The 20,774-nt window shown below is 34.9% G+C and overlaps 1 protein-coding gene and 1 pseudogene across 14 annotated transcripts in view; one reads left to right on the plus strand and one right to left on the minus strand.

Moving 5' to 3' along the window:
• MLLT10 (MLLT10 histone lysine methyltransferase DOT1L cofactor) overlaps positions 1–20,774 on the plus strand; it is a 236,313-nt gene that overhangs the window by 154,900 nt on the left and 60,639 nt on the right. For 12 of the 14 annotated variants that reach the window (XM_032349580.1, XM_032349576.1, XM_032349581.1 and 9 more), the window contains 2 exons: positions 12,680–12,932; positions 16,002–16,571. In XM_032349580.1, the coding sequence (XP_032205471.1) occupies positions 12,680–12,932; positions 16,002–16,571 (823 nt within the window). The remainder of the gene's footprint in view (positions 1–12,679; positions 12,933–16,001; positions 16,572–20,774) is intronic. The other 2 variants (XM_032349589.1, XM_032349590.1) reach the window with 1 other exon arrangement.
• On the minus strand, positions 3,793–6,430 carry LOC116592417 (annotated as a pseudogene).

A 20,774-nucleotide genomic window follows, 5' to 3' on the forward strand; every position in this document is an offset into this window, starting at 1 on the left:
GCAGAGAGGCAAGGCAGGAGAGAGAGGAGGAAGCAGACTCCCTGCAGAGCAGAGAGCCCTATTCTGGGCTCGATCCCAGAACCCTGGGATCATGACCTGAGCCGAAGGCAGAGGCTTTAACCCACTGAGCCACCCAGGCGCCATGGAGAGATTCTTAAGCAGGCTCCATGTCCATGGGGGTTGATCTCACAAGCCTGAGATCATGACCTGAGCCAAAATGAAGAGTCAGATGCTTAACCGAGCCACCAGTTTTTCTTTTTTATATTAACGTTTTCTGCAGTTTTTACACAATCACTTATTACTTCCAAGAGGTTTTTGGTTAGTAATTTTGAACTTTGTATGTAGACAATCACCGTCCTTTCTGAAAAAAGACACTCTGGTTTCCTTCTTCCCACTGTATATTTTATTTCCTTTTCTTGTCTTTTTATGTAAACTAGGACTTCCAGTATGATGTTGAAATGCAGTGGTGAGAGAGGAGTCATCCTTGCTTTGCTCCTGATATTAGTGGGAAACTTAGTTCCTCACCATTAAGTATGATGTTAGCTTTTTGTATATATATTCTTTACCAAGTTTAGGAAGTTCCCCTTTTATTCCTAGCTTGCTGAGAGTTTTTATTTTGAATGGGTGTTACCCTTGGTTAAGTGCTTGCTTTTTTTTTTTTTTTTTTTTAAGAATTTAATTAATTTATTGGGTGCTGAGTGGCTCAGTGGGTTAAGCCTCTGCCTTCAGCTCAGGTCATGAGCCTCAGGGTCCTGGGATCAAGCCGCACATTGGGCTCTCTGCTCAGCGGGGAGCCTGCTCCCCCCTCCCCCACCTACTTGTGATTTCTCTCTCTGTCAAATAAATAAAATCTTTTAAAAGAGCTTTATTTAGAGAGAATGCAAGTGGGGCAAAGGGCAGAAGGAGAGGGAGAGAGAGAATCCCAAATAGACTCTGCTGAGTGCGGAGCCCAACTGAAAACATGATCTGAGCTGAAATCAGAGTTAGACACTGAACCGTCTGAGTCTTTTAGGCACCCTAGATGCTTTCGTTGTAACTCTTGATAGGAAATATGATTTTTTGTCTTTATCTTGTCAGTCTGTGATGGGTTATATTAATTAATTTTTTTTTCATTAATTGATTTTTAAATGTTGCATTTATCCCCAACCTTACATTCCTGGGATAAATCCCACTTGCTTGTGGTATATAATTCTTATAGATTGTTGGATTTGATTTGCTAATATTTTATAGATGATTTCATCTTTTTATTGAGAAATGTTGTTCTGTTGTTTTCTTTCTTGTAATCTCTTTGTCTGTTTTGGTGTTAGAGCAATATTGGCCTCCTGGCATGAAGTAGGAGGTATTACCTCAGCTTATATCTTCTGAACAAGATAGTAGAAAATTGGTATAATTTCTTCCTTAAATATGTGGTAGAATTTACCAGTGAACCCATCTGGGCCTCGTGCTTTTTGTTTTGGGGATGATCTAACCAAAAAAAATTTTTTTTTAAATTTATTTTTAAATAAAAAAAAAAAGCATGGGGCTTGAGCTTCCAATCCAGAGATCAAGAGCCAGCCAGGCTCCCCCTCAAATATTTTTAAAAGATTTATTTATTAATTAGAGAGTACATGAGCATACATATGGGGTTGGGTGGAGCAGAGGAGAGGGAGAGGGAAACTCAAGCAGACTCCACACTCCACGCAGAGCCTGACATGGGGCTCAACCCCATATGAGATCACAATCTGAGCTGAAACCAATAGTCAGATGCTCAACCAACTGTGCCACACAGGTGTACCTCTCTCCTCCATTTTTAAATAGATACAGGCCTATTCACATTCTCTAATACTGCTTATGTGAGTTTGGCAGCTTGTATCTTTCAAGAGTTGGTCCATTTCATCTAGGTTATCAAATTTGCAGGCATAGAGTTATTGATAACATTCCTTGATGATTCTTTTTTTCTTTTTTAATTTTTCAAAGACTTTTAAAAAAAATTATTTGACAGAGATCACAAGTAGGCAGAGAGGCAGGCAGAGAGACAGAGGAAGGGAAACAGGCTCCCTGCTGAGCAGAGAGCCCGATGTGGGGCTCGATTCCAGGACTGTGAGATCATGACCTGAGCCGAGGGCAGAGGCTTTAACCCACTGAGCCACCCAGGCGCCCCTCCTTGATGATTCTTTTAATGTCTGTGGGATCTGTGGTGATGTCCCCTCTTTCATTTCTGGTATTAGCAATTTGTGTTCTGTCTCACTTTTCTAATTGTACTGGCCAGAGGTTTATCAGTTTTATCCATCTTTTCAAAGAACCAACTTGTGTATCTGTTGTTTTTTTTCTGTAGATTTCTGCTTTAGTTTTCATTATTTTTAAATTTTGATTTAATTTGCTTTTTGTTTCTTGAAGAGGAAACTCAAGAGTATTGATTGAAGGTCTTTCTTCTTTTCTGAGAAATAAACATTCACTGCATCTTTAAGGACATTAAGCACTGCTTTTGCTGCATCCCACAAATTTTAGGTTGTATTTTCATTGTCATTTAGTTAATAATATTTTAGTTAATAATATTTTTCTTAAGCTTTCTTTGATTTGTGTTATGTAGAAGTGCAGTGTTGCATTCTGGGATTTTGATTTCTACTTTAATTTCATTTTGGTTTGAGAGCGTAATTACATGATCTCTCTTCTTTTTAGATTTGTTGAGGTGTGTTTATGGCATCAAGTATAGTGTATGTTGATGAATGTTTCATGAGAGCTTCAGGAGAATATATATTGTGCTGACATTGAATAGTCTATAGATATCATTTATATCCAGTTGATTAATGGTGGTGTTTACTTTATTTTTTATTTATTTTTTAAAGAGATTTTATTTATTCATTTGACAGAGAGAGAGAGAGAGAGATCACAAGTAGACAGAGAGGCAGGCAGAGAGAGAAGGGGAAGCAGGCTCCCCGCTGAGAGAGAGCCGGATTCGGGCCTTGATCCCAGGACCCTGCGACCATGACCTGAGCTGAAGGCAGAGGTTTAACTCACTGAGCCACCCAGGTGCCCAGTGGTGGTGTTTACTTTAATTACATCCTTACTAATATTCTGCCTGGGGGATATGTGCATTTCTGAAAGAGTATTAAAACTTCTGTATCTAAGAGTAGATTCCTCTTTTTTCTCATTGCAGTTCTATCAGTTTTTGCCTCACATATTTTGATCCTCTGGTGTTAGGCACATACACATTAAGGATAGCTGTGTTAAGAATTTGTATTATCGACACCTTTATATTATGCAGTGTCACTCCTTTTCCTGAAAAAATTCCTTGCTCTGAAGTCTGTTTTGTCTGAAATTAATTACCTATTCTCACTTGTTTTGATTACTGCTATCATGGTGTATCTTAACTCCATTCACTGATTCTTAGTATGTGCAGAGCAGTGTTTTTGATCCACTAACAGTTCTTTTAATTGGTATATTTAGACCATTTAGGCTCAAGGTAACAATTGATACAGTGAGGTTACCATCTACCAAATTTGTTTCTGTTTTCTGTTTGTTGCTCTTTATCTTTGTTTCTATTTTTGTCTTCCAAATGTTTTCTACTTCTTGGGTTTTTTGTTTTTGGCTTTGTTTTGTTTCAGTTTTATACTTTCAGTCATTGATTAGTTCTCATCCACTTTTTTTTTTTTTTAAGATTTTATGTATTTGAGAGAGAGAGAAAGAACATGAGGAGGGGAGGGTCAAAGGGAGAAGCAGACCTCTCAGCTGAGCAGGGCGCGCAATGTGGGACTTGATCCCGGGCCTCCAAGATCATGGCCTGGGCCAAAGGCAGTCGCTTAACCAACTGAGTCACCCCGGCGCCCTCTCTAGATTTTTGAAAGTGGTGACCAGTACCTAGGTAATCAACGTATATAGAACTTGTTTGGTAAATCTCAATCCTTGTTAGGTTTTCTGAACAACGGCACACCGATACAATATGGAACATTCCTTATTCCTTTGTCCTAACAGCTTGGTTGAGCCTGGTGTCAGTGCACACTTCTGGAGTTCCCATCCCCTTTATGGCAAATTTCTGGATCTCTTTGAGTTCGTGAGAGGCAGCTTCTTAAAACCCACTCTTTGGATATGCTTATGAATGTTGATGGTGTATTCTCTGGTCACTACCTCATTGGTGGCAGAACAGCCCTTCTCCTTGCCACCCTTCCTTGCAGGAGCCCTTCAGCCAGGCTCTAGTTGGAAAGGGAAGAGCACAAGATAATGTGGGAGAGGGAAAGCAACTCAGCAAGTACAACTTGCTGAGGGGGGCCTGGTGGTGGTGGTGGAAGGGGAGAGGCAAGTCTCTCTCTAAGGGTTTTAATTGAGGTTTTTAAAAAATGGTTCCATTTTCTCTTATTTTTTTTTAACATATCAGTTATACCTTTTTTATAGTTGCCCTATTTTGTGCAGTATATATTTATAACTAACCCAAGTTAGTTATAGTATATGCATATAATAAATACATACAAATACATACAAATAAATAATATTATCCCACTTCATGATAGTACAAGTACCTTACAATGACAAAATAATCCTTATTCCTCCCATCTTTTCTGTCAGTGCTGTCATTCATTTCATTTATATAGAAGCATACATAAGCATATATATGTGTAAGCCTGTATAATCAGATATATTGTTGCTATCATTTATTTTTTATTTTTTATAAACATATAATATATTTTTATCCCCAGGGGTACAGGTCTGTGAATCGCCAGGTCTACACACTTCACAGCACTCACCAAAGCACATACCCTCCCCAATGTCTACAACCCCACCCCCCTTCTCCGAACCCCCCTCCCCCCAGCAACCCTCAGTTTGTTTTGTGAGATTAAGAGTCACTTATGGTTTGTCTCCCTCCCAATCCCATCTTGTTTCATTGATTCTTCTCCTACCCCCTTAAGCCCCCATGTTGCATCACCACTTCCTCATATCAGGGAGATCATATGATAGTTGTCTTTCTCTGCTTGACTTATTTTGCTAAGCATGATACGCTCTAGTTCCATCCACGTTGTCGCAAATGGCAAGATTTCATTTCTTTTGATGGCTGCATAGTATTCCATTGTGTATATATACCACATCTTCTTTATCCATTCATCTGTTGATGGACATCTAGGTTCTTTCCATAGTTTGGCTATTGTGGACATTGCTGCTATAAACATTCGGGTGCACGTGCCCCTTCGGATCACTACGTTTGTATCTTTAGGGTAAATACCCAGTAGTGCAATTGCTGGGTCATAGGGCAGTTCTGTTTTCAGCATTTTGAGGAACCTTCATGCTGTTTTCCAGAGTGGTTGCACCAGCTTGCATTCCCACCAACAGTGTAGGAGGGTTCCCCTTTCTCTGCATCCTCGCCAGCATGTCATTTCCTGACTTGTTAATTTTAGCCATTGTGACTGGTGTGAGGTGATATCTCATTGTGGTTTTGATTTGTATTTCCCTGATTCCAAGTGATATGGAGCACTTTTTCATGTGTCTGTTGGCCATCTGGATGTCTTCTTTGCAGAAATGTCTGTTCATGTCCTCTGCCCATTTCTTGATTGGATTATTTATTCTTTGGGTGTTGAGTTTGCTAAGTTCTTTATAGATTTTGGACACTAGTCCTTTATCTGATATGTCGTTTGTGAATATCTTCTCCCATTCTTTCAGTTGTCTTTTGGTTTTATTAACTGTTTCCTTTGCTGTGCAAAAGCTTTTGATCTTGATAAAATCCCAATAGTTCATTTTTGCCCTTGCTTCCCTTGTCATTGGCGATGTTCCTAGGAAGATGTTGCTGCCGTTGCTGTCATTTTGAACATTGTTACATTAAGTAAGAAAAAGTCAAGAGTTTTTACTTTACCTTCATTGATTCATTCTCTGATACTTTTCCTTATGCAAATCCATGTTTGCAACCTATATAATTTCCTTCTCTCTGAAGAACTTCTTTTCACATTTCTGGTTAGGTAGACCTATTAGCAGCAAATCCCCTCAATTTTTATTAATCTTAGAGTCCGTGTTTTTCACTTTTGAAGGATAATTTTGCAGTGTATAGAATGCTAGTTTTTTTTCTTTCCTCTCAAAACTTTAAATATTTTACATTACTCTCTCCTTGCTTGCATTATTTCTGAGGAGAAGTCAGATGTAGGTATTTGCTACTTTACAGGTAAGGCTTTTTTCCCTTCCGACTTCTTTGAAGATTTCTTCTTATATTTTTGATTTTGTGCAGTTTAAATATGATACGCATTGGTGTGGTTTTTTGTTTTGACATTTGTCTTATTTGGTATTCTCAGAGCTTCCTGCATTTGGGGTATGGTTTCTGACACTAATTTGGGACATTTGTAGTTACTCTTGCTTCAAATGTTGCATCTCTGTTTTCTTATCCACTTCCCACCACTTCCCTGCCCCCTCACTTTTTCTCATCTCTTCGAAGTTTTCTACATGGTGGACCAGAGTCCCAGAGTGTTAACATAGGCATTTAATGCTACACACTTTGTTCTAAGCACCACTTCCAAATTTTGATACATTGTATTTTTGTTTTTATTTGAACAAATATCTTGTGGTTTCCTTTTGATTTCTCTTTGATCCATTACTTGATTACTTAGAAGTGTATTATTTACTTTTGAAACATTTGGGGGACTTTCATATAGCTTCTTGTCACTGATTTCACTTTAATATCTTTGTGTTATATAATTTCTTTTAAGTGTTTTTGAGTTTAAAAACTGATATAGAACATGGATTATCTTGTTTAATTCTCTGTATGTCTTTGAAAACAATGTATATTCACACCGTTCCTGTTATATGGAGTTAAAATGTAAATGTAAGTTAGGTCAAGTTGATTTATACTGTTTAAGGTCTCTATATGCTTATTTTTATACATGTATTTTCTCTGTACTTGTTCAGTTATTGAGAAGAGGATTTTTTTTTTAAAGATTTTATTTATTTATTTGACAGACAGAGATCACAGGTAGGCAGAGAGGCAGGCAGAGAGAGAGAGGAGGAAGCAGGCTCCCTGCTCAGCAGAGAGCCCGATGCGGGACTCGATCTTAGGACTCTTGAGATCATGACCTGAGCAGAAGGCAGAGGATTAACCCATTGAGCCACCCAGGCACCCCTTGAGAAGAGGATTTAGATCTCTTTTATTGTAGTTATGAATTACGCAGTTTTCCCCATTTTCTCTGTTTGGTCAGTTTTATTTGGAAGGTCTCTTATTAGATGCAAAAGTGTTTTGGATTTTTATATCTTCTTGACTAATAGGTTTCTTTATTCTGGCCATATTTCTTGTTTTGAAATTTATTTTGCTTGATACTAATATTTTGAATTCAGCTTTGTTTTAATTAGTGTTAGATTGATATTTTCTTTCCCACACTTACAGTTTTAATATCTGTGTTTTTATATTTAAAATGGACTTCTTTTTGCAGCATATAGTCTATTTTTTTTTTTTTAAAGATTTTATTTATTCATGAGAGGCAGAGAGAAAGAGGTAGAGGCAGAAGCAGAAGGAGAAGCAGGCTTCTGCAGAACAGGGAACCCAATGTGGAACTTGATCCCAGGGTGCTGGGATCATGACCTGAGCTGAAGGCAGATGCTTGACTGACTGAGCCACCCAGGTGTCCAGGCAGCGTGTAGTCTTGAGTTTTTTTTTTCAGTATTCCAATCTCTGCCTTTCACTGAGGTATTTAGGTAATTTACATATAATATGATTATTGGTATTGTTGCCTTTAAATCTATCATTTGCTGAGCCTTTTTCTTGCCTATTTCTTCTTTTTTTTCTTTTTCATTAAATTTTTTTATTATTTCATTTTACTGGATAGTAATAATTCTCTTATTTTATTGATTGCTGTGGGATCTATGGCATACATATCTTTTAATTTATCAGCATCTGCCTTGAAATGATATTATGCCATTTCACATATAAGAATATACAGTTCAGCAGTTTACATACTTGCACTCCCAACTTTTTGGGGTTTGTGCTATTTTTGTCATATTTTAAATTTTTACGTATTTTATAAACCTTGCAGTTGTTACCAGTTTGGTCTAAGTCAGCAGTTGTCTTATAAAGAGATTAAATAACTTGAAAGTCTTATATTTACCCATGCAATTACTTTTTCTGGTGTTCCTAATTAGTTTAGATCCACATTTCCTTTATTGTTTCCTTCTGCCTAGAAGACAACCTTCAGCATTTATTGTAGTGTTGCTTTGTTGGTTCTTTTAGCTTGTTCTTTGTTAGTTCTTTCAGCTTTTTTATCTGAATGGCAATTATAGTTGACCTTTGAAGAGAGTGGGGGTTAGGACCACTGCACAGTAAAAAAAAAATCTGCATATAATTTTTTTAAATGATTTTATTTATTTATTTGTTAGAGAGAGAGAGAGCGAACAAGCGCATAAGTAGGGGGAGTAGGAGGCAGAGGGAGAAGTAGATTCCCCTCTGAGCAAGGAGCCTCATACAGAACTCGATCCCAGGACCCTGGGATAATGACCTGAGCCAAAGGTAGATGCTTAACCAACTGAGCCACCTAGGTGTCCCAGCATATAATTTTTGACTCACCAAAAACTTAACTTCTAAGAGTCTATGGTTGACCTGGAAGTTTTACTGATAAATAGTCCATTAACATGTACTTTGCATTATATATATATATATATATATATATATATAATACTATCTATATATATAATATACTATCTATATATATAATATACTATCTATATTATATATTATATGTAATATTATATATATATATAATATACTGTGTTCTTATAATAAAATAAGCTAGAGAAAAAATATTAATAAGAAAATCACAGGGAGGGGCAGTTGTTAAGCGGCTCCCTTCAGCTCAGGTCATGATCCCAGGGTCCTGGGATTGAGCCCCATTTCGGGCTCCTTGCTCAGCGGGAAGCCTGCTTCTCTCTCTCCCGCTCCCAGTGCTTGTGTTCCCTCTCTCTCTGTGTTTGTCTCTGTCAAATAAATAAATAAAATCTTTAAAAAGAATTATAGGGAAAAGAAAATACATTTACAGTGGCATTCTGTATTTATTGAAAAAAGCTATGTATAAATGAAGCCATACAGTCAAACTGGTGTTGTTTACGGGTCAACTCTTATTTTGCCTTTGCTTTTGAAAGATATTTTAGCTCAGTATAGAATTCTAGTTTAATAGTTTGTTTCTCTTTGTCTTCTAACTTGCATTGTTTCCATGAGAAATGTTTCCACTTTTATCTTTGTTTCTTAACATATAAGGCATTTTTTTTTTAACTCCCTGGCTGCTTGTATTATTTTCTCTTTATGGATGGATTTTAATGGTAAGCAGTTTGATTGTGATGTGTATTCATGGATTTTTTTTCATGTTTCTTGTGCTTGGTGTTGATTGGTAGGTTTATTGTTTTCATCCAATTTTGTAGCTTTTTTCTGCTCTTGTTTCTTACATTTTTTCCCTCCTATCCTGCTTTCCTTTGGGTATTCCAGTAACATGTAAATTAGGCTGCTTGACATTGTCCCACAGCTCACTCACTGATCTCCCTCCCCAAATTCCCTTTTAAAATCTTCATTCCTTCTGTGCTTCATTTTTGAGAGTAGGCTGAGTAAAAAAAAATTTGGCTTTTATGAGACACTTGAATATTACATAATTTCAAAAACATTCTAGCTGGCATTATTATATTTCATCATGCTGGTACAAGATACAGCTCTTGGTTGTTTCTTTTCCCTTTGCCTCTTTCTGCTGAATGTGGATTACAGAGCTTTTGTAGAATAATCTAAGGCAGCCATACTTCTGAAAAGATCTATTTCTTTGCTTAGCGTATTACAGAGTCATTGTGAATTCTGAGTCTGATTTAAACATTTTAAAAAATTTTATTTATTTATTTATTTGACAGAGATTACAGGTAGGCAGAGAGCCAGGCAGAGAGAGGTGGAAGCCGGCTCCCTGCTGAGCAGAGAGCCCTGATGGGGTGCTTGATCCCAGGACTCTGAGATCATGACCGCTGAAGGCAGCGGCTTAACGCTGAGCCACCCAGGCGCCCCCTGATTTAAAATTTTTTGAAGTTGGGTGTATTTTTGCTCCAGTGAATGTTACTTTGCAGGTATATTGACATTGCATCTTACCTGAGGACTAATAATTGTCACTAGCCACACAACAGAAATAAATACTTATTTTAAAAGATTCATTAAGTTGCCTGTAAATCACAACATAAACCAGAGTATATATACATTTCCTCAGAGACTCTCAATATGACCAATATGCAGTTTTTATCTCTAGCAGAAAAGGGGGGAAAGGACTCTATCCAGTCAAGTACCAAATGAAGTAGTTAGTTTGTATTTTATGGGTTAATTTACAATGAAAATGTATATTTTTAAGCACTAGAATTGGTCCCAGAGCAGTGAGATGCTCATGTGAAAAGGAGGAAAGAGCAGATTTATGGCATTATTGTGTCGCTTTCAGCTCCTCCCCTCTACCCTCTCCTTTTATGTTATTCCACCTCTTGATTTTGACTTATTTTTGTAATGGAATTCCACAATTCTATATTATTTAAACAGCATGTTAGGGAACAGATGCTCTTAAAATTAACTTAAAAAGAGGTGGACTAAAATTAACTTAAAAAGAGGTGGGAGGTCTCTTTCCCAGTAAAATCATATAGACTTTTTCCCCTTGTTGTTAGGTATAATTTTTTAAAAGAACTTGTTAGAATCTTAAACTGAAGCTTTATTTTTTCTTGTTAAGACATCTTTGATAGCTTTTGAACTTAAAAGATGTCTAAGTTTGTAAAAAATAAAATGCTGTGTTCTTAATAATGACTTTGACACTGAAATTTGCTTATTTTTCATTCTTTCCTTTCTTTGTAATGCCTTTTCTTCCATACACCATATTTTTATTGGATTTATAGACATACTTATATTCCAGGGATAAGCAAGGAATGGGAAAACTGACCAACCCCAATTTAGATTGGTATGTGGAAATGGATAGTATATTTCTGTGTTGTTCTCCACCTAGTTTTTTCTTCTTTACTTATTTGATATATGGACAGAGTATCTGAATGAAGAACATCCTGTGTTCTCTTTAGATGACTGACTTATTTATTTTAAAGATTTATTTATTTATATTAGAGACAGAGAGAGAAAGAGCATGTTCATGTGTGTGCACACACATGAGAGGGGCAGGGACAGGGAGAGAACATCTTAAGCAGACTCCCTGCTGAACATGGAGCCCAAGACCGGGCTTAATCTCTAGACCTGAGCCGAAACCAGGAGTGGAGTGCTTAACCACCTGCGCCACCCAGGCACCCCAGATGACTTTCAGACTTTACTTGTATGTGAGTGGGATGGAGAACCTCAGGTTCAACTCGAGTTATTAGAAAGAAATACTTGAAAAGTGAAGTGGTATGGTTTCCAAAGTGACTTGCCCAGCATGGAAAAGGTTCCTGCTTCTATAGTAATTCACAAAGTTCAAGTAGCTTTAATGTTACTGGTTTTCTCCAAAAACTTTCTTTGATAACTTTGTTCTCTCTTGTGGCTTCTTGCTTATGGGAATGGTCATTTGCTTTTTATGAGATAATGTCTGTCTATCATATTTGATGATTACAATCTGTTTGGCAGTGAAGTGATGTGAGAGGAGGATGATATGGGGGTCAAGTAGCAAAAGTAATAGTAATGAGTATTTGGTTTTCAAAACATTTGAAGTCTTTCACTTCTCATTCTGAACATTGATTTTGCCAAAAATGCTAGCCATTTTGAAACCTGATTTTATCATTCCTTTCTCATTTTCCATCTTTATCTGATGGTTTGTATTAAGTGGTGGTTGTGTGTGGGAAATTTCAGTTTTATTTGTTTATTTTCATATTTTTAAATTTGTATTACATCAGAGATTTTAGATAGATGTATCAGAAAAATACTCCCTTTATTTATTCAGCAGAAATTTAGGGCTGCAAAAAACTCTGACCCAGTGGACCTTATAAGCCTTTTATTTTGAAGCACGTTGATTAATGCACATCCGTTAAAACACATTTTCACAGTTTCATAGTCATTTAATTTACCATTATTTGCATACACTTTGTCTCAAAATGATTATTAAGAACTGGAAAGTAATTGTTTAAAGAGACCTTTATTTTGCATTTTCTCCTAACACATCTGGATCAAGGGGATGACTGAGAATCTGTAGGGAATAATAATAATTCTAATTTTTTAAAATCTTAAACTGCAAGTGTAACTGTTTTTTCATCTTAATACTTGGAAGAAATTGATTTCTGTTTTTAAAGGGTTTAGTCTTTACTGTTTTGAAAAGCAGACTTCACCTGAATTTTAAAAATTCTTGCTGTGACCTGTTCTTACAATCTCATGGATATAGTCCTCTAATGAATTTGTAGCACCTTTTTTCTCTCTCATTGTTGCCTTTTGTGCTGAACATTAAAGCTGATTTTAATTTTATGACTAGGAAGTAGTTTTTTCTTGTTGGAAATTATGTTGTTTGAGAAACACGTTCCTTCTTTACTACTAACTATGTGTTGCTGAGTAACTATGACTAATAAGTACTTTTACTAATTGCTGCAGTTTAAAGGTATTTGCAGTAGACTCATAATTTTTTTTACATGATTTTCTTAGGTGGCTTCACTTTTAACAATTGAAACTTTCGTATGTTTTTCTTACAAGTGTTGTAATTATTATTATTATTATTATTAACATGCCCCCCCCCCCGAATCTAATCAATTCTTTTTCAACTTCCTTTCTCAATGAAAATGTTAGACTTATACGAGCACTAGCAGCAACTCTATTTCTGGATCATTGAAGCGCTTGGAAGATACTGCAGCTCGATTTACAAATGCAAACTTCCAAGAAGTCTCTGCGCACACCACTAGTGGAAAAGATGTTTCAGAGGCTAGAGGGTCAGAGGGCAAAGGGAAGAAATCTTCAGCTCACAGCTCAGGTCAAAGGGGAAGAAAACCTGGTGGAAGAAATCCAGGAACGACTGTGTCAGCAGCTAGTCCTTTCCAGCAAGGTATTAATTATGATGTTTTAGTTAAAATAAGTGTTCTTGTGATGATCAGTAGCAGTTAAGTTTTGTAAAAGAATTTATTTTTTATTTATAACTGATGGATCATTGGAGATTATTTTATAATTAGTTGCTGTAGTAAGATTACTTCAAAGATAAGTGTTCCTTGTTAAAATGTTCTTGGGACCGTTTATGTTATGACATGTGCTTCCAAAGCTGAACTGTAATTTTAATGTCTAAATAGATGTGGAATAAAGTTTAAGTTTGGGGAGAAAAAAACAATAAAAGCTGGAGTTTTCCTTTCTGCTCTATAGAACAGTCTTTCTTTTTAATGAATTGTTATCATTTACCTGTCCTAATTAAACACTAAAACAGTTAATCATATATTCTTAGTAAGTAAACCAGTAGTGGGTAATTTGTAGGAATATAAATAGTTCTCAGTAAGTAATAGTTGTTGATTATTAATGCATTTGTTATAAAACTTGAAGTTTAAAGTAGAATTTGACTAAGCTTACATATCTTTTGGTAAGGCTGCTATAGCAAGATGCCCATTTAATTTTGAATTTCAGTTTAACAGCAGATTATTTTTCAGTATAAGTACGTTCTAGATAAATGCATGGGACATATTTATACTGAAAAAAATAACCTGTTGTTTAACTAAAATTCAGAATTAACTGGGTATGCCATATTTTATATTGCAACCCAATTTTATGGAAAACAGAATAACTCCGCTAGCTTTATAATCCATTTAGCCCTGTTCTAGGTATTATTTTTGTGTTTTTAACTTGAACATAAATATTTTAAGAAATATAAATATTAAAAACTGTGGGAGATAAATATATTAGTAAAGTATACAATAAATGCCTCTTCCCCCCATTTTTTTGCCCCCTAGAAATAAATGAGGGGGAAAAACTGTCTTTTTTTTCTTTCCTTTAATTTTGCTCATAATGAAAATCTGAATACGTAGAGAGATTACGTAGTCTGCTGATCCCTTATTAAAAAGTTTATTTGTATATTTTAAACTAAGCTATTTTGGTCTTCAAGATTTTTAAGCCCTGTACTTTAATTTTTTTACCTTATATTACAAAGAATTAGACAAGTAGAAAAGAAATAAAGTGCCAAATTTGCTGTTTTAGTTTAATAAATTTATATTTGCTGTTATTTTTATGCCACTGTGGAAAATAAATAGTAAAACCTTTATTATTTTTAATGTAAATTTATTTACATTTGAATGTGATATTAGAATTCAGCTATCTCTTTTATATTATTAAGACCTTATTTTCCACTGTTAAAATCGCATTTTTAAGTTTTTAATCTTTGAAGTACTAATCCATTTAGAAAAGAAATCCTCATTTTCTTAACATTCACAACGTTGAATTGTCTTTCCTGCCTCTGTTGAGACATGGTATAGAATGTGTTATGTTTTCGTATCTGAGGTAATATTCTATAAAAGTTTTAAAAGTTGAAATTTAAAAGTAGGGTGTTTAAGATGCTTGGTTTTGTTTTTTTCATTGCAGGCAGTATGTGAATTTTAGAAAATATATGTTAAAGTATTGCATATACTAAATGTTTGAAAGTATTTGCTACACTGTAGTGAGCTTTTAACACCAGCTGTAAAAACAAAAATGTGTGGAAGAAAGACAGATGGTGACAGATCAGAATGGATAATAAAGAACTTCTTTATAGTTGCTAATTAAGTGGCAAATTACAGTTATCCTTAAGTGATTGATGTAATGTAAATGGCTTCTTAATATGTATGTTTTTCTATATAGACATAACTTGAAAATGCTCACATAGGTACAAATAATTTTGTAAATTAATAAAATGGATATTCTCTTCAAAGAGTTAAAAATTTTAGACCTATTAATCTTCTTGCATAATAAGCCATTTCAGAAAAGCTTAAAATTTAAAAATCAAAACCTTGAGACTTCAGTTAAAAAGAAATTCTTTCTTGTGTGTGAGGAGAAAAATACTGTTGTAAATATTTAGGTTGATTTATGTGTGATAACTTTTGAACGTGCTCTGCAATAAAATTTAACCCTTAGCTTGAAATTTCCCTTCCATTCCAATGAAACACTTTATTTTGAGCTTTTGTTCTTAAATACATTACTTAAAATATAAGTTTTATAAAACATATAGATGTGTGATCACAACTGAGTGTAAACACTTGTTACTTCATTTGGTGAGCATGAAGAGATGATTTGGTGAATTAGGATGGTGGACCAAAATATTGTTTCATCCCAGCCATATGAATTTTCTACTGAATAGATAAGCACCTTTTAATCTCATAATGACATAGTGGGCTGCTAATGTTCTTTAAAGAGTGAGGAGACAAGCAGTTGTGAAAGAGATTCATGAGGGTTCCTGTCCTGTGATTTTACTTTCATAAAAGCAATAGAACAATTTTAGTGGCTAGTTTCTTTTTGCAGCTTCATGGGTAGTGGACTGGGAGAATGTTAGGATATAGATTGGGTTCCATGTAGACATTATCATTTTATCAAATCCATGTTTTGGTAGGGTAGATTTAACTGAATAATAATATTCACTAACATTATCTTCAAGTTAAAACTCAGAACTTAAATCTAAGCAACAACTTTTTGTTCTGGGTGTGTGTTGGGAACATTTAAGTCAAATCTTTAGTAATGGAAAAAGAGGAAGTTCTAGAATACAGTAGTAGTCTTGTCAGACTCTGAGACTTTGCTGTTCTTCAGTCCTTCCTCAAGCATACACAGGTATTTGGGGGAACGTTGAGGAATGTTGTCGTAGTAAAAGGTAGGTTAAATGAAGCACATCTTACATCTTGGTCATTGTAGAACTAACAGCTTGCAACTTGAGTTAATATTCAGTTTAACAGGTATGAAATGACATATTTTTAGAAAATAATTTGATAGATCAACTTGATTTTAATAATAACCTTTAAAAAATTCTGTTAAATAGTGATATCCTAAGTTTTATAGTTAGTTTTTTTTTCTCCATCTCTTTTTGATGATTGTATCATTTCTACTGCTCGTGGGAACTTTTGCATCCAATTTTTTTCTTTTCCTACCCCTCCCCCCCTTTTTTATTTTACTACAGGCAGTTTTTCAGGAACTCCAGGCAGTGTAAAATCATCTTCGGGAAGTTCAGTACAGTCTCCCCAGGATTTCTTGAGCTTTACAGACTCAGATCTGCGTAATGACAGTTATACTCACTCCCAACAGTCATCATCAACCAAAGATGTACATAAAGGAGAGTCTGGAAGCCAGGAAGGGGGGGTAAATAGTTTTAGTTCCATAATGGGTCTCCCTTCGACCTCAGCTGTTATTTCACAGCCTAAAAGCTTTGAAAATTCACCTGGAGATTTGGGTAATTCCAGCCTTCCAACAGCAGGATATAAGCGGGCTCAAACTTCTGGCATAGAAGAAGAAACTGTAAAGGAAAAGAAAAGAAAAGGAAATAAACAAAGTAAGCATGGGCCTGGTAGACCTAAAGGAAACAAAAATCAAGAGAATGTTTCTCATCTCTCAGTTTCTTCTGCTTCACCAACATCGTCTGTAGCATCAGCTGCAGGAAGTGTAACAAGCTCTAGTCTTCAGAAATCTCCTACATTGCTCAGGAATGGAAGTTTACAAAGTCTTAGTGTTGGCTCATCTCCAGTTGGTTCAGGTAGGGATTTGCCCATTGTTTTTCTTACTTATTCCCACCACCACCACCCTTCCTTTACCCCAAAAGGGAAATTCATTTTAAACTACTGTTTTGTTAATACATTGAGTTGCCAAATGACATTTACTTGTCTTAATGAAAAAAAAAGTGTTAAGATCTTAGGAAGATGATTTGGTGTTTGGACAGGATGTTTGGCACTAATCTGATAGTTCACTTAAATATAGGCCAAATGGTTTATTGGTCACTCATTTCTTATGAAGTGCCTGCAATTAATTTCCCATTTTTGTTTTTGCTTTGCCTGCACAGTATTTGAAACCCAACTCAGAAATCACAATTAAGGTGTGAGAGGTTCGCATAGTTTGCACTATGTTTTTGATCGGTGCCTGTTTCTGAGCTCTCATTTTCTAAAGTTTAAATAGTCTTCAGTTTCTCAACACTTACACAAATTCTACTTGAATTTTCTATCTGGAATATTTTTCAGTGGTAAAATGATTTAAATATGTGAACTTTAACAGTTACATTTTATTTCAGAAGATACCAGAAATGATTTATATTCCTTTTGTTTTCAAGTGTGTTTAACATTTTTTTACCATTATCTTTATTATAGTAGGAATGAATTTATATATGTTGTTATTCACATTCAGATGCTTCCTTAACCTATATTTTATATCATGAATATTGTCAATTCTTAAAAATTTGAAGTTTCATGTTTTTAGACAAAAACTTAACAGTTTAGGTATTAGCTAAATGTCAACATTTATCTTTTACATTGATCTTGAATTTGAGGTAAATGGTTTTAAATAAGTGTTGTAAGCCTGACCTGTTTTGATTTTAGATTTCTGGTTGTAGAAATGATGAGATTTTTAGCTAAAATAAACTATTACAGATTTTATCAGTTCTATTAGTTGGTGGAGAGGATAGGTAGGAAATGGTATGGAAATATAATAAACACAATTTAAATGAGAAATGTTTATGTGTATTTTATAAATACAGACTTTTGGATTGTTTTTATAGTTGTGCAGACATTAATTTCAGTAAGTAAATACCATTCTAAGGGAGAAAAGAGCATATGTAAAGGTCAGATGTGAAAATTATTAACTATCATTATCATTTGTGCCAGGGTCTATTAATGCTTTATATTTATTATCTTGTTTAATCCCCACACCAGTTTTATGAAGTAAGGACTTTTTATTCCCCCTTTTTACAGCTGATAAAACTGAAACCCGGACAGGTAAAATAACCTGCCCAAGATCACAGTGGGTGATTCTTTCTTTTTCTGTTTTTCCTAGCTAGCTTCAATGCCATCTTGGACCTGTTGGACAAGTTGTATGTTTGGTTTTGAGAAATGAGTAGAAACTATGACAGGATTGTTTTATTAGAAGCGTTAAGGATGGTTTTAGACTAGACCATGATTTCTTAGTCTTGGCAGTATTGACATCTTGGTTGGGATAATTCCTTGTAGTGCCGTCCTGTCCTATGCAGTGTAGGACATTTATCATGATTCCCAGCTTCTACCCACTAGATTCCTGTAGCACCCAAATTTCCCCTTCACCCCCCCAATAGTGACAAGAAGTGTTGGAGGTTTGAGGGGAGAGTGTAAAATCGCTCTTGGTTGACAACCACTGTTTTAGAGGGGAATAATACAAATTGTAATGAGAAATAAATCCATTGAAAAAACTTAAGTATATTGCATGCTTGGATATACATTTTATGTATATTCATTTATTTTATGTATATTCATATCTTTTCTTTCAGGCTGAAAAGACTTAACAACGCACCCTGGCCCCTGGTCACAAAAAAATAAGTTTAGACAAATTTACTAAGAAAAAATGGAGTTCATACCGATTTTTAGCAAGATACACAGTAATCAGATGAATAACTTACTGAGAAAATTAAGCCTGATTTGTTTTTGTAAGATTACTCACTGATTTCTTATACTTAGAAGCATAGTCTGAAAATTACTGAATTTCAGAAATTGCATTTGGATGCTATTCGAAATACACATTCTCAAATTAATGGAATTAAAATCTTGATTTACATCTGTGAAAAGAGTTTCCTACCTGTTACAGATTTAGAGAGATTTTAGCCTTGAGAAATAGTGTTCTTTTCACAATTATTACTTCCAGAGGGCAGTGTTTGTGCTACATCGATGAGAGGAAAGCATGAATTTGTATCTCTTTTACCTCACTGCTAGGTAACGAAATTTAGGGAGAAACTCCTATAAATATTATTATTTCATGGAAATAAATGACTTACATTTAGACTTGTTAGGATTTTTTTCCCTTAAAAGTATGCTTAAAAATAACTGAAGATCTTACATTTTGTTAAAGCCATAATTGTGCACTAAGATTAGTTACTTAAAACTATTTGAGATAATATACTCTTTAATTTTACACATTTTAATAAAAGTTTTATGACCAGATCAGAGCACACCCTATTGGTAAACTTAGTGTTAGAAAGTCTGTTCTTAGAAGAAACTGGCTAAATGCTGTGGGTATTTAGGAATTACGTCCTCTTACTCAACTAAGAATTGCTAACTGCTGTTGAAACATAGTATGTACTACAATTGTCTTAGGCACTTGACAAGCATTGAGTATTATTACTTATCGTACAGATGAAGAAACAGAGACAGAATTCTCTTAGCTCTAAGTGGTGGAAAAATGCATTTTCCTTGATTCCAGAGACCCTCACTTATAAAAGTAAAGGGGTGTTTGCTGATGAAGGTTTTCAGCCACCCTAGTATAATGTCATTCGTACTTTAAGCAATGGTTTCTGTGAGAAAATTTGAGCCAATTATTTCACTTTCAACAATACTATCTCCCATTAGTATGAAAATACCAAGTTTTGTTTCAACTGATTTTAGATAGAGATATCATTTAGTAGCTATAAAACTAGGGAACTTTCTACCCACATAAATAAGTAGGAAGAAGCAATGTATACCAAGTACTATGTTACCAAGGATTATTTTTGCATGATGCCCTTTCCAAAAGATTTGTTTGCTTCCATGACAGGGTGATGATTTAGTAATGATGAAGGTGACCTTTGTAAGCATTTGTTGGCTATGATGTTAGACTGTAGCACACACTACTTAATCCTGGCTTCATGAGGCTAGGGGCTGTGTGTGTCCATGTTCATCACTGTCTCCTCACTGCCAGCACAGTACTTTGTATGTGATAAATGTTAAACATTAAAAAAAATGAATGATTACTGTTAGTAATCACTGAGAACATATCATATAGTTAGTAATATCTGCTGTGATTTGTACTTGACTTCCAAGTGTTCATAGATTTCAAGTGAAATTATTTGTAAAGCTTTTCATGTAGTATTACAGACCAGTTAAGGATGTGTTAATTAAGTTGGAAAAGACCATGGAGAAGTTGGAATGTAAATTGTACTTTGGAGTAGGCAGAAAAAGTCCAGCAATATTAACAGAAAAGAAAGTAAAGTTATATTTCAGGGGTAAAACTAACAGGGACATCTAATTGGCAGGATAGTTGGAGGTAATGTTGATTAAGTAGGGCAGGATGGGTTTATGGAAAGTTGAATGTCAAGCTGAAGAAATTAGACTTAACAGGCTACTGGTCTTAGAATAAGCATCCTGTACTTAGTTCTGGCCAGTTAACTATTAAAAGAATTTTGTTGACATTAAAAAAATACTTTGCTTCCATCAGCTTACACTAATGGTAATATATTTGAGAGCACCTAACAGTTTCTAAAGAACCCTTTAATTACTATCTTATTTATTCCTAAGAATAATCTTGTGAAATAGGCAAGGCAGCTACTATTACTGTTGTAATTTCTCCAGCTTTACCACAACTAGGATATATAGCAGAAGTAGAATTAAGTACTTACGATGTGGTTGTCTTAAAATTGTTAGAAGCATCAACTTAACAGTAATCAAAATTCTGTCATGACATACTCAAATTATAGTAGCGTATATGAAGCAGGATATTTATTCTAGGAATCACAGGTCCTGTCAGAATAGAAACCCAGAAAACACCTGTACATTCTGTGTCTGATCAAGGGTTTGTATTGTAAGATTTTTCTTGTAATAAGTTGAAGTACATTCTAATAAGTGATTTACTGTTACAGTGACTTGTATAAAATGGGAAATCAGTGTGTTGTTTTAAGTGGCTTCTAAAGGTTGTAAGTTTTGGTGTATAGATAATATTAAGCTTTTAATTGAATTCCTTCCTATATATTCTT

Source organism: Mustela erminea, chromosome 6, assembly GCF_009829155.1.
Source record: "Mustela erminea isolate mMusErm1 chromosome 6, mMusErm1.Pri, whole genome shotgun sequence".
NCBI lineage: Eukaryota > Metazoa > Chordata > Mammalia > Carnivora > Mustelidae > Mustela > Mustela erminea.